The sequence below is a fragment of the Dermacentor andersoni genome, chromosome 2, assembly GCF_023375885.2.
Source record: "Dermacentor andersoni chromosome 2, qqDerAnde1_hic_scaffold, whole genome shotgun sequence".
NCBI lineage: Eukaryota > Metazoa > Arthropoda > Arachnida > Ixodida > Ixodidae > Dermacentor > Dermacentor andersoni.
Window position 1 is genome coordinate 173,182,354 of NC_092815.1, and position 13,581 is coordinate 173,195,934.

At 46.6% G+C, this 13,581-nt stretch overlaps 1 protein-coding gene across 2 annotated transcripts in view; it reads right to left on the reverse strand.

Annotated features, from left to right (window-relative positions):
- LOC126540434 (arylsulfatase B-like) overlaps positions 1-13,581 on the reverse strand; it is an 80,034-nt gene that overhangs the window by 52,265 nt on the left and 14,188 nt on the right. For both annotated transcript variants that reach the window (XM_055076026.2, XM_050187250.3), the window contains exons 2-3: positions 10,996-11,272; positions 4,873-5,032 (exon numbers count right to left, since the gene is read on the reverse strand). In XM_055076026.2, coding sequence (XP_054932001.1) covers positions 4,873-5,032; positions 10,996-11,272 — 437 coding nt within the window. The remainder of the gene's footprint in view (positions 1-4,872; positions 5,033-10,995; positions 11,273-13,581) is intronic.

A 13,581-nucleotide genomic window follows, 5' to 3' on the forward strand; every position in this document is an offset into this window, starting at 1 on the left:
TTGGGGTGAGAGTAGGGAAGGGCAGCGCGTACTACTACTGCCGGCCAGAGCGAGCACGCGCCCGGCCGCGTATTTCCACTTGCTAGTAGGCACAGCGGGGCGTGGCAGTTGCGGAGACAACGGGCGTTTGCGCGCATGCGCGAGTAAGAGCGGGTGCGAGAGAGGAAATGTGGGGACTTTTACTCCTGGAATATACGATCCTGCCTCGGCACTACGGAGGTGTTTCTTAGCCCGTGTTGTAGGCGTTTGTCCCTAGGCGTGCCGGCAGAAGTCGCAGGGCTCCGTAGTGCTGAAATTAGCTTGGCAAGTTGGCGGCTCGACGTAATTATATTTAATCAATCGTGTTTCTTACTAATTAAAACAACGTGTCGTAATTTTGCAATTATTGGCGGCACCTCCAGGACACCAAAGCGGCAACGGGGACATCAAAGATAGAACCCGGACTGGTCCGTGGGTTGTTGCTCGCATAGGCCTGCGCGTGCCAGGGGAGTATAAGATCGGCTGCCCGCTATCGTCTTTGATGATAAAACACGACACGGCAGTCTTTGGCGAATACCACAGGAAAATTTATCGCTCACGAGAAAAGTTGAATGCCTTGTATCTGCACAAAAGTGGGCAATTTGCTAAAACAATAAATCGTTACAATAGTGTGAATTGATATGATTTGTAGCTTTATACACGATAAGGCACAACTGAAAAAAAATAGAATGATTAGAGAGAATGCCCATAGGATAAATAGGGATCCATCCATATAAAATGAACTCCTCTCTACGCCTTTGCATTCCAGCTGGACTCTGTCGTCGCGAAGCTACCCTGCTTTGTCGAATATGGCTAGGGGTGGCTTTCACCAAGTCTTTTGCTTTCCGAATCGGATGGGCCGACAACGCCTCGTGTGATGACTGTGGTAACGCGAACACCTTCTTTGTGACTGTCCTCGCTATAATTTACAGAGACGATCACTCGCAATCGCGATAGCGCGCGTTTACCGAAGACCTCTCACAGAGGAACTTATTTTAAAATGCCGCCCATCAACAGGGGGTGGGGTGCATCGCAGCAGAGGGCGACGAGGGCACTGTTGCGATTTTTGAGGGCGACAGAATTGGACAAGCGGCTGCAGCCTGAACAGATGTTTATAGTTCTGCAAGTGCTACTGTGCTGTGCGGTGGCAGTATGCGGTGACAGTGACCGACTGTGATTGTATGTCTACGCTCCTTTCTTTCTTTATCTCTACTTTGTTACCTCCCCCTCCCCTCTCTCCCCAGCGTAGGGTAGCAAATCGTATCTTCCCCTCTGGTTAACCTTCCTGCCTTTCCCCTTTCCTCTGTCTCTCTCTCTCTCATAGAAAATGCATGGGGAAGGAAGACTAGGGTTGTGCGAACTTGAAGCTTGGAGTGGGCCAAATTAAATTTGGAGGTATGCTTACGCATACATCGATAACTCCTGTGCAGTTCCTGTATGCTTTTTGATTTAAGAAAAACGAAGCGATACTCAATGACTAAAGTTTGAGTTTTTTAAGCATGTGTTTTTAGCGGTGGAAAAAAATGCAGCGTCAAATAAACTGTTAGAATACTCAAGAAAGAAATCAGACTTGCATGCGTGAATAGTGTAGCAAAAAATAAAGAAGGTTGTTTCAGCTTCAAATATTCCGCGGGAAACGCTGCTCATTCAACCAAGGAAGGAAGGAAGGAAAAAGTAGAGAAGGAAAGGCAGGGAGGTTCTCATTCAACCAAAGTTTACGATACACTTACTGAGCTTCGTTCTTTTTAAATAATCTTTACCCGCAACGAATTGTTTTCTCGGCATATGATGTTCAATTCGTCTAGGACGTTCTTTGTCCTTTGTTTAATATTTGCGTTCGGTATTTCGATGAAGAATTTAAGCCCTTGATGGTGCGCGATTTTGGCAAAAAGAAGCCGGAGCTGGACATTGTACCCAGCATGCCTAAGGTTAGCCAGAGCGCATAGTCATTGCCAACATAACAACTTTTATAGTTTATTGTAAGGTTTTTGGCGAAGCCATCTTGCCCGAATGGCTGATGTCATTCGTGGCATCTATTTCTGATGAACACTTTCAGGCAGCCGTGCTTCACAGCTACTTGCAACGATTCACAAACCGTACTCAGCGCAAACCTGTACAGAGACGCGAACGCGTGTGCCCACCCTATCCCTGTCGTGACTCCAAAGCACACATTCTTTTACATGTTTTCCCCTTAAATTTTGTTCGTACCGGTTTTTCTTCTTCCCATGGATGAAGTAAGGCTCTCGGATGTAATTTCAGTGCCTCTGGAAATAAGTAGGCGCTAGAACAAAAGCGCCAAGATAAAGAGTTGTCATCCCACTTGCAATAACGCGTAACGTCGTCTGCTACGCTGCATCGAGGGGCGAGAGCGCGCGAGGAGAGACGAGCGCGAAGCGAGGGAGGGCGGCGGGGATGGCGCTACCTTTAATCATTGACTGGAATCGCACGTCACGGGCAGTAGGACACACCGCTTGCACCTGAACTGTCGGGGAAGTTCTACGACGGTGCGGCCCCACTTCGCCTTTACATTCATGAGCCGGTGATGGGGAAGGGATTCGCCGACGGGTCGCGTCACACAGATGGGATTTACGAGAACGCTTGCAGTGGTGGCTTGTTGGGCTCGCTGCTGTGCGCCCCAATGCTCCAGTCTATGCTTGAAAAGCCGGCGAGTACTACAGCCCCTAAGAGCAGCCTGTCAGCTTAATGCAGAGTGCTATGAAACATTCTTTACGCTGAATTTTCATGGAGGAAGGGAGACCTTTTAACCTCCAAGGGATACGGAGAGGTAGAAAGCGAGAGCGAAAACCCATAGGCACACATAAGAAATGACGCTCAAACATTCGCGTTATAGACTCATAACCATCTTTCGAGTTTTTCGAAAGTTTTTTCACTGTCGCTGTCGCATTTATGAAGGCTCAGCACAGTCACCTATGAAGCCTGCCATCTTGAATATGCACGCACTGTCAGCGATCGTTTACTTGGAGGCTTTTTTGTGATTGCAATATTTCCTTGAAATCGTAATTACACCACGGATGTTAAAGCAAATAACACCCTTGACATAACAACACCAAGAACTGAGCCTAAAGCAGAGCTCCAACTAATGTCTATAGGAGACGTGTGCATCCATTGAAGTGCTCTGCCTGATACCGGTGTTAACCTTGTCAGCTCGTATATAACCAATGCGACAGCATTCAAGATCGGAGAAAGCGTATCTGTCGTTTGAAGCAGTTGCATACAGCCTTAGTTTTTATACGCTATAACCAAGGCGCACAGTTGCGTGCAATATTAGCTGCCACATGGTACCTCCGGGCGAAGGCAACCCAAGAATACATCGTGGAGCCGACGTGCGAAAAAGTGGTTTCGTAAGCACCAGTAATCGGAATGTTGTTTAGTTTTGCAATTTTACCGTATGTCCACGTCTGCGTGGTCCTGGTGCACCGTTCGACTGTGGGTGCTATGTTGCAGCTAATATGCACATTATTGTGCATTCATTGTTGCGTTTGCATGCAACAGTCTACGCAGTTATTTGGCCACGTGTACCTTAGTACCACATCGCTGCTTTGCATTACTCCCGCCAGGAAAAGAAAAATAGACTTGAGTATACCACCTAACCTACATCTGCTACGTCTTTGAAGGAAATAAACAATATGATCGTCGGTTAATACCCTGCTTTTATTTTAAAAGGAAGATTAGTATCTCTAGTCCATTGTGGAAATTCACAGTGTCTAAATTATTTTTTATATCATTTGACCTTCTAGTGAAAGTAATGGCGTTATAACCGCGGTTACACTGGAGGCTCTCGGCAATTATTTGTAATTCACGTCCACTCTGTTGCTGTAGAAGAAAAAGAGACATTTTCTTGTCAGGCATAAGAAATTGATGGATACAAGTCATTGAGCTCACTATAGGTAACTGAATTTCGTTAATCAACCTTTTATTTTTAGCAGATAAAGCGATTAACACAGAGAGGCAACTCTGTCACATAATTTTACGTATGTGTAAATGCTCTGATCAGAGCTAACTTTGAAAAAAAACATTCCCACAATGAGCGACAAATCGCATCATGAGGATACGTGCATGTAAACACATGGTAAGGCAAACACCGCGAAAACTAGCCCGTTCTCGAGAATGGCTCTGCATTCATCTCGAAGAACTATTCATCTAACACAAGCAATACACTCATTTGAGGAATGCTACGCACACATATAAGTAATCGATGCCAGAAGCTGAAATCTATAGGCACAGAATTAGTGACTCATAACAACTGATCAAACAATAAAAAATGTTTCTTTTGCGTTTATTCCAGCTTCATTAGTATAACTAATAATTTACGAAATGTGGGAACGTTGATATATTTAGTTGTTCCCTGTAGAGGTTAGACATTATCGAGTTAGAGCCATTACTGCCGTTATATAAATCATTTCGTGTCTCCCGCATTCCGTAAGACAGACTCACCAGGTAATCTGATATGGCACCAGGGACTCTGCGCTCGAAATTAGTGCATCGTAGAGTAAACGGCTTGACAATGGCTTGTTCTGAATTAGGGGCCCGCCAGCCGCCGTAGCTCAGCGGCTGTGGCGTTTCGCAGCCGAGCGTGAGGTCATGGGTCCGATTCACAGCCACAGCGGCCGCATTGCGACGGGAGGGAGAGGGGAGGGGGAGGGATACAAAAATGTCTTGCATGTATAGCAAATGGGATGCACAATAAAAATATGGCAGCTACTCTAATATATTTTGGAGTACTGTGCTACACCTTTCCTATCACCAACTGCGCAGTTGGTGAATGTCAAACTCCATAAATTGGTATTGGGGGGGGGGGGTGCAATATGTGGAGGAAACACGGAATAGCCGCACCTGTGTGTATGGGATAGAGCCCAGTCATGATCGCTGCTCTTGAAGGTGTGCACAAATGCTGGTGATAGAGTCTTGTGAGCCGGACTCCGTTCCAAGCCAGAGCATCAATATTTGGAGTGCGTATCTGTGGGTTCCCATTGTAGCTGACGTCGGCCCAACCCTGTGAATAAAATTGAGTCAACATCTGTGATCATAACACCGGCTTCAGATTGCTGAGAATACCATTTATTGCTTTAAAGAGCGGAAGTATCAAATTTTCCTATACAAATGCTTGTTTTAGGCCTGTCGTTTTATATTTGGCACCAGAATTAGAACAATGCAGCAGCACAAGGATGACATAGACACACAAAGCATTGATGTACGTAGGCACTTCTCTGTTCGAAGCGTTTGTGCCTCTATATAGCTGGCGTCCTGTTGCGCCGGTATCAAATTTATGTCACCCACATTAGAGTACAATGCACTCTTACAGTGGATGGGTGGGCCTCGTCGGGATGTGCGCCTTCTGACGCTTTCCTGAAGTGTGGTGTGCAAAAGAAAGACAAAAACGCCGGCGCGTCACATAATCTTCAAACAGTTCCCGGATGTCCTCCCCCCCCCCCCCCCTTCCGTCCGCTGTCGCGCCATGGCTTCCATGCGGATGTACCGCTGTGTTTTTCATCTATAGCAAAAACTCTAAAAAATGAGAGAACTTGGGAGGACTCTTAACAGGAAGCTATAGGTCAGGTGCTCCTGTCTAAATACATGTGAAAGGACAATTCGTTTTTCTCGGCAATCACTGCTCTCGATTGGACGAGCTTTGTTGTATGTAAAAGAAAACTTGAAATCTAGCGACTGTTGGTTTCGAATCTTCGGTCTATGTGATCGATATTTTAGAAAAAAATTGGCGAAAATCAAAAATTTTCAGAGGACGAAACCATCAAGTTCACAACCCTGTAACTCAGCAATGAAAAATAATATCAAAATTATGTGAATTATGTGAATTATGTACTATTAGGCGCAATTCACAGAATTGTGATATCCATTTTTGTTGCCCAGTTACAGAGTTGTAAACTTGGTAGTTTCGTTCATAGAAAATTTTTTATTTTTGCCAATTTTTAATAAAAAATTTACGACCTAAATCAAAAATTTAACATCAACAGTCACTAAATTTGAAGTTTTTTTTTTTTTTGAAATGCAACAAACCTCGTCAAATTTGGTGCAGTGGTTGCCGAGAAAAATGAATTCTCATTTTACATGTATATAGAAAGGAGCACCCGAGCTAAAGCTTCCTCTTAAGTTACTTCGCAAATTTTTGTCATCAGTTATTATCATCATTGCCATAGTCATCACATACCATGTGGGCCACGTTGCACAGACTCAGCAGCACGAACCCATAAACCAAGGGCGAGATATGCAGCAACACATACCCAGTGTCATCAAGTGCACAGTAGACCCAGTCGCTAATACAGTGTTAACACATATTCATTGGCACATACACAGTAAATCCTGGGGCACATATCCTGTTACACATGCGAAGTGGCACGTATATTCACTACCTCTAGGATCTACCAATGAAAGACGTTAGAAACACACGTAATCTATACGAAGAAAAGCGGGAGAGGTAGTAATTCGCGAAGGAGGACTTCTTTAAAAGGAAAAAGATGTACGGGCGGTGCCTTGCCAGAACGGTCAACGTGCTGGCATTACATAGCATGCAAGGCGACTGCTGACAGCCGCCAGAGATCTCACAATGCTGACGTGATGAGGAGCATCGTCACAAGCGTTGTACACGTTGCACCTTTATGGTGCAGGAGATGAGACCAACAAAAAGCTGTCAGCGTTGGTCAGCGCCCTGAGAAACGATTTAATAGCACTAGTTTGAAGTTTACCGTCCATTGCGCTGAGAGCCCTGCATACACGCAGCTAGTCAACAGGAAAACTAGTGTGTGTGGACACAACAGTCATACCGGCAGCGAAGCGCATGCAGAATGCTGCCCGGGCTAAGCTGCAGGACCCACTGATCGGAACGCAACTTTGCTTTGAGTGTCTGCGTTAATGTTGCCGCAATAAAACTTCCCGAAAGAGCGATGCCGCACAGACACCTGATAAGATCACCGGAAGTATTCGCTTTCATGGAGTTAACGGAATCGTAATGACAATGTACGTGATAGGGCACCAACCTTCATATGATATAAACAAACGTGAACCGGTGCAAGGCCGCGCCCAGAAGTCATCTTGCGTAATGGCCAACAACAACGAAATTTTGGACTGCATAACTGCCTATGATTTAGTGTAGATATAGAGGAGCCTCCGCGCAAAGTTTGGCGCTCAGAATACAAGCGGCAGCACTACAATTACCTCGCAAAAATATCCGCTTTAGGTACCGAAAGAAAAACTACAGAAATACCGTGGATTGTCATCTAATGCGTATTTTACTTTAGTTTACTAATGAGCACTTTAGTTTCCGATGCTTCGCGCGAGACGTTACAAGCAGCCGTGAGTGTTACAAGGAATCCTCAAGTTACAGAGATGGCCACATTCCCAGCTCTTTACTATTTGGTGGAGGAAGAATAAACGTTTATTGTCGAAACAGTATCCCAGGGAAAGCCTTTGTTGCTGTCTCGGTGGAAGGTGTCGCCATTCCAGGAACCCTCTGGCCTGAACTGCCTCTTTGGGCTCTGGCGACGGAGCATCGTTCTTGTTCCAGGTCCTCGAAGACGAACTTGGCCTCTCACGCTTCGATGAAGTCTTAGATTTCTTGTGTGGCGTTCCAGTCTTTCGGTGAAGGCGATGCGTCTGTGTCTAGATGTGATGGGCACTCGAGAATCAGGTTCACCAAGGTGTCCGGTAGGCCACACATTGGGCATTAGTATCCTTGCAGCATTGGGTAGAGTCTGTGCATGATTATTCCGTCAGTGTGTTACTTTGTAGTCTTCTGGGTGTGGTGTTTTCTTCTTTGTTAAGGTTTGGCTGAGGTGGTAGGAATACCATGTCTTACAGTCTGTGACATTGAAGGATCGCTGAGTATGTGATGGGTACGGTCTGCCCCTACTGATGCAGACCAGGCATTACGAGAGTAGGAGGGGTTGTTCTGGGAGGCATGGCCTCGGGCCAGTACGTGTGCTGCTTTGTTCCCCTCCAGCCCCTCGTGTTCAGGAACCCATGTCACCCAAGTGTAGGGCAGGGTTGTCCTTCGGCGTTTCAATATCTTTATTGTTCTGTCGACGCGCAACCCTTACCGTAGTTCCTGACAAAGGCTTCAGAATCGGAAAAGACGACAGCAACGTCCATGCACATCGTGGTTGCTAGGGCGATCGCCGTCTTTCCTGCAATCTTAAGGTTTTGTGCGCGGACTGTGGTAGATGCTAGCTTTCCGCCCAGGGTTTCTACGGCGCTTAGGGCTTAAGCGTCTCTTTGCAGGTATTTGGCTGCGGCGGTGTGTCTGGCGTCCGGATCTTGCCTGTCTCTTCACTGTAGGGCATCCACTCGGGCTTTTCTTCTTCACTTCCGGTACGTGGGGTGCTTGTTGCGTGGAATTGGTGTCATGCACAGGGATTCGAAGTAATTTGGAAGAATCCTTTCTTTTCGGTCCGTGGTCGCTATAAAGGTCTCACCGTAGCTCAGCCGTTGCAGCGCTGATCTTCCTGTGGGCGTGAGCTTCTAACTGACGGACTTTGTGAGCTTCAGCTACTTGTTTCCAGGTGTTGTATATGCCCAGCTTGAGAAGTCTCGCAATAGCAGCACTGCATGCAAGCCCTAGGACAATTTTTATGGCTTTATGTGTTTGAATGTTAAGTTTCTCTACTTCTGCATTCTTCAGCTTGAGGTAGGGCGTATCGTGTGTAATTCGACTGTTGACAAGTGGTTGTATCACACGTAGCATGTCTGGTTCTTTAAGTCCGCTTCTATGGCTTGTAGCTCTCTTGACGAAGTGCGTGAGCTCCGATAGCGTTCGTTGCAGTCGCGGGAAGGTGGCTGCCTCAGACCTGCCTTTGTGGATGCCCTAGAGCTCGTAGGGTTTCTACTTTTGGGATGGGCGTTCCATTGAGGGTGACGTTTGGGTTAAGTTTATTGTAGGCGGGTGGTATGCCTCATGTTCTTAACTTCAGGACCAGTTGTTCCGACGTCTCAGGTGCACAGCAGAGGCCGTATTTTTGCAAGTAGTTTCCGATGGCATCTTGTGCTTCCAGTAGGCGCGTTTCTTGCGTTCCAGTGTTTATGGCTCTTGTCCATATCGTCATATCATCTGCATAAAAAACGTGTCGTAGATCTCGTATGGCGTCGAGGAGGCTGGGTAATTTTGAGCATGGCGAAGTTGAATAGCAGCAGTGATATGACCTAACCCTGCGGGGTGCTTTTGCTCGGTAGTCGGATGCTGTCGTGCCGCAGGTCTTATATTCCAACTGCGGCCTTGCAGTCCATCAGGAAATTCCTGACAGTCGTATGTCGAAGACCCGCAGCTTAGGTCTTCGAGGTTGCAGAGGATAGCTTCGTGATTGACGTTGTCAAAAGCTCCCTTTAAGTCGGTGGCTAAGATCGATGATTTCGTTTTGGTGCTGAGGTGGCCGATGAGGTCTTGCTTTAATGTTAGCAAGATATCTTGCGTTGACAGGTTCTGCCTGAAACCAAACATGGTATTCGGGAAATATCCGTTGTCTTCGAAGTATGAGGTTAGTCGGTTGTGTATCATGTGCTCGAATAGTTTCCCAACACACGATGTAAAGGAAATAGGGCGCAAGTTCTCGATGCTGAGGTGTTTATTTGGGTAAGGGATTATGGTGATATCCGAGTGATTCGAGCAGCCGGTAGCTCTCCTTTCTACCAGCATGCGTTGAAGTACTGGAGAAGGGCTGTGGCAGCCTGCCGCTGAAGGTTCCGGAGATGCTCGTTGAAGATCCAATCTTTTACAACTTAACCCAAAATATCTGTGATGCCGATGTACACCATGTTTGACTAGGAACAGTGCCTAACAGGGTTTGTAGTACCTTCAATGTCGTGTTGCACAAACAATCGTGTGAAGTTCCTTTGTTTTCTCCTAAGGATATTTTTTTCTGCTAAAGTCAATGAGAGAGAAAGTGGCAAGACATGATAATGTTAGACAGACAGACAGACAGACAGACAGACAGACAGACAGACAGACAGACAGACAGACAGACAGACAGACAGACAGACAGACAGACAGACAGACAGACAGACAGACAGACAGACAGACAGACAGACAGACAGACAGACAGACAGACAGACAGACAGACAGACAGACAGACAGACAGACAGACAGACAGACAGACAGACAGACAGACAGACAGACAGACAGACAGACAGACAGACAGACAGACAGACAGACAGACAGACAGACAGACAGACAGACAGACAGACAGACAGACAGACAGACAGACAGACAGACAGACAGACAGACAGACAGACAGACAGACAGACAGACAGACAGACAGACAGACAGACAGACAGACAGACAGACAGACAGACAGACAGACAGACAGACAGACAGACAGACAGACAGACAGACAGACAGACAGACAGACAGACAGACAGACAGACAGACAGACAGACAGACAGACAGACAGACAGACAGACAGACAGACAGACAGACAGACAGACAGACAGACAGACAGACAGACAGACAGACAGACAGACAGACAGACAGACAGACAGACAGACAGACAGACAGACAGACAGACAGACAGACAGACAGACAGACAGACAGACAGACAGACAGACAGACAGACAGACAGACAGACAGACAGACAGACAGACAGACAGACAGACAGACAGACAGACAGACAGACAGACAGACAGACAGACAGACAGACAGACAGACAGACAGACAGACAGACAGACAGACAGACAGACAGACAGACAGACAGACAGACAGACAGACAGACAGACAGACAGACAGACAGACAGACAGACAGACAGACAGACAGACAGACAGACAGACAGACAGACAGACAGACAGACAGACAGACAGACAGACAGACAGACAGACAGACAGACAGACAGACAGACAGACAGACAGACAGACAGACAGACAGACAGACAGACAGACAGACAGACAGACAGACAGACAGACAGACAGACAGACAGACAGACTATAAACAGCATTACAAACTGCTTACAACTGCTTACCAAATCATCGGCAAGTATAAACACGATGTGAGGCTGCCGCTTGTGCAACGAGGCTTGAATCGGACCATCGTGCGTTGTCGGCCACAGCATCAACGCGACCAGCGCTGCTCCTACCAACAGAAATGTGAAGATTGTGGCATACTTCAGTGGCCTTCTTCGGTGTTCTCGAACGGCGGCCGCGGTAGGCGTCGCAGGTGAAGTTGCGACGCCGTCATTGTCGCCACCGTCTTTAAGCCATGGTTCTGCGTTGGCATCAGCCTCTGATCCCGCATGTTCCCTGCAAGTCGAAAGTGAGGGTACAAAGTGGTTACGAGCAGTAAAACAGCGCTAAACAACAGGATGAGGAGAGGGACAGACACCACGACTAACTAACAAATAAGTGTCTTTGTCCTTTCAGTCAGCGTATATCTCAAAGCACACAATCAACAGAATGCAGCATGTGCAGGGGAGAAAATGCAATTAATGCGATAAGAAGGCAATCTCTTTCGGAAGGAGGGAAATAGAGGGACGGCTTACACATGCTTCGCCGCTAACATGAATGCGGAAAGCTTCGGAAATAAGACGTGTGTGGTCATCGTGGTATTTTGCCATGCAGGTCACATCTTTAAAAGACGGCTTGCAGCCGCATTCATTGCAATGCAGTGTGACTATCGCTGGCTCGTTTTGAAACTTTCTTTGAGTGTTCGCGTATGCGGTCATTGCACATGCGGTCCCGGACATAAAAACGTTTGCATGAAAGAGGCCAGTTGTGACTTATTAGCCAGCTATGACCGCTATCTTGGAACTAAGCTCAGCCAGACGAGCACTGCAAAAGTGGTGCGATATGTTGATGACTTTTAATTTTTTACTATAGAAATACTGCTGACAGGCAGCCTGCTGCTGCTATAATATTCGACCTGTTCCGCATAATTTTACATTCCTTTGAATTGACCCCGGAGCATCCGTCAGACAACAAGCTGCGTTTCTTAGACTTGGAGCTCTCGTTCTCAAGCAATCATGTATGTTGGGCTCACGCTCCTCGATCTCATAAGAGCCTTCTTCCCTTCTCCTCCACGTCCTCAAAGATAGTCAAGCGCGGTATTGCAAAATCTTGCATGAAGGCGGCCCTCATCAGGTCTTGTGACCACCAAGTTGATGCAAGCTTCAAAAAGCAAGTAGCCAGGCTGAAGCTGGCAAGTTTCCCGGTACCACTTTTTACAAGCATCGCTGAAAGCCTCGCAACAAGCCTTAAAAGAAAGCAAGCGGTGGTTACTCAATCTGAGAATCCCTCATGGCAAATGGTTGCGGTTATCCCATATGTGCACCAGGCAACGCATAATCTCATAAAGGTTGTCAGCAGGGCCGGCGTTAGGTTGCTGTTCACTGCCAGCAATAAGTGAGGTAGCCTGTGCCATCAAGTCAATCAGGTAACCAAGAACAACATCAAAAAAATTTGTAAAAAGCAGCACATACAGAGGTTTGTTGGTGACTGTTGTAACTGTGTGGTTTATAAGATCCCTCTTTCATGCACGCGTTTTTTATATCGGTCAAACGGGGCGGTGCATCAATGACCGCATGCGGGAACACTCAAACAAAGTACAAAAATGAGCCAGAGATAGTTATCGCTGCTTTGCAATGAATGCGGCTGCAAGCCGTCTTTTGAAGATGTGACTTAGCTGTCAAAATACCGCGATGACCGTGCACGTCCTATTTCCGAAGCTTTCCACATTAAAGTTAGCGGCGAAGCATGCGTAAGCCTTCCCTCTATTTCCCTCTTTCAAAAGAGATTGCCTTCTTACCACATTTATTGCATTTCTCCCCTGCGCATGCTCAATTCTGTTGATTCTGTGCTTTGAGATAGCGGCGGAGTGCATATATGCTGACTGAAAGAACAAAGACACTTGGTTGTTAGCGCTGGTGTCTGTGTCCCTGTCCTCGTCTTGCGGTTTAGCGCTCTTTTCCTGCTCGTAATCATGAACCAACCAGCCCAAATGCGTACCCTTCTACAAAGTGGTATTTGTCTCCCGCTCTGCTCGGCATGCCTTTTCCGGAAGGAGGGCTAAATGATGTTGGCTTGGGTTTCCAGGGAGTGTGCATACGAACATTAGGTATTTTCAATTTGCAAACAATGTCGCACTTATAATATTAGATAAACCAAATATAAGACAAAGTAGCATTATTGAAGTTAAGGATAAACTTTACTCGAACACAAACAATAACGCTTCCGCTGAGGGTGATTTATAGCAGCAGTGTGCTACAGGTTTGTGCGCGTCTCGTCTGTCGAGTCGTAGCCGCGTAAGCTGACGCGTAGCCGTAGCCAGGCACCTATCCCCTGCTCCGCGTGGTCAAGTCCTCAGAGAAATCATTGCAGGTTTAAACTACGTATTTTAATCTATGATATGCGAAGGTTTCATGTAGCGGGTAGTGAAATGCTATTAAATCTATATGGCGATGCTTGCGAGTGTCTTCATTGTTATTTTGTGCAGCGCGCAATCTCACGCAGCGCTTATAGTTGGGGCACAACAAGAGTCACAACTTCAATGTCAAAGCCTGTGTATGTTATGTAGCAATATTTAGAATAGTTCATTGGGATGCACACGGTGAGTC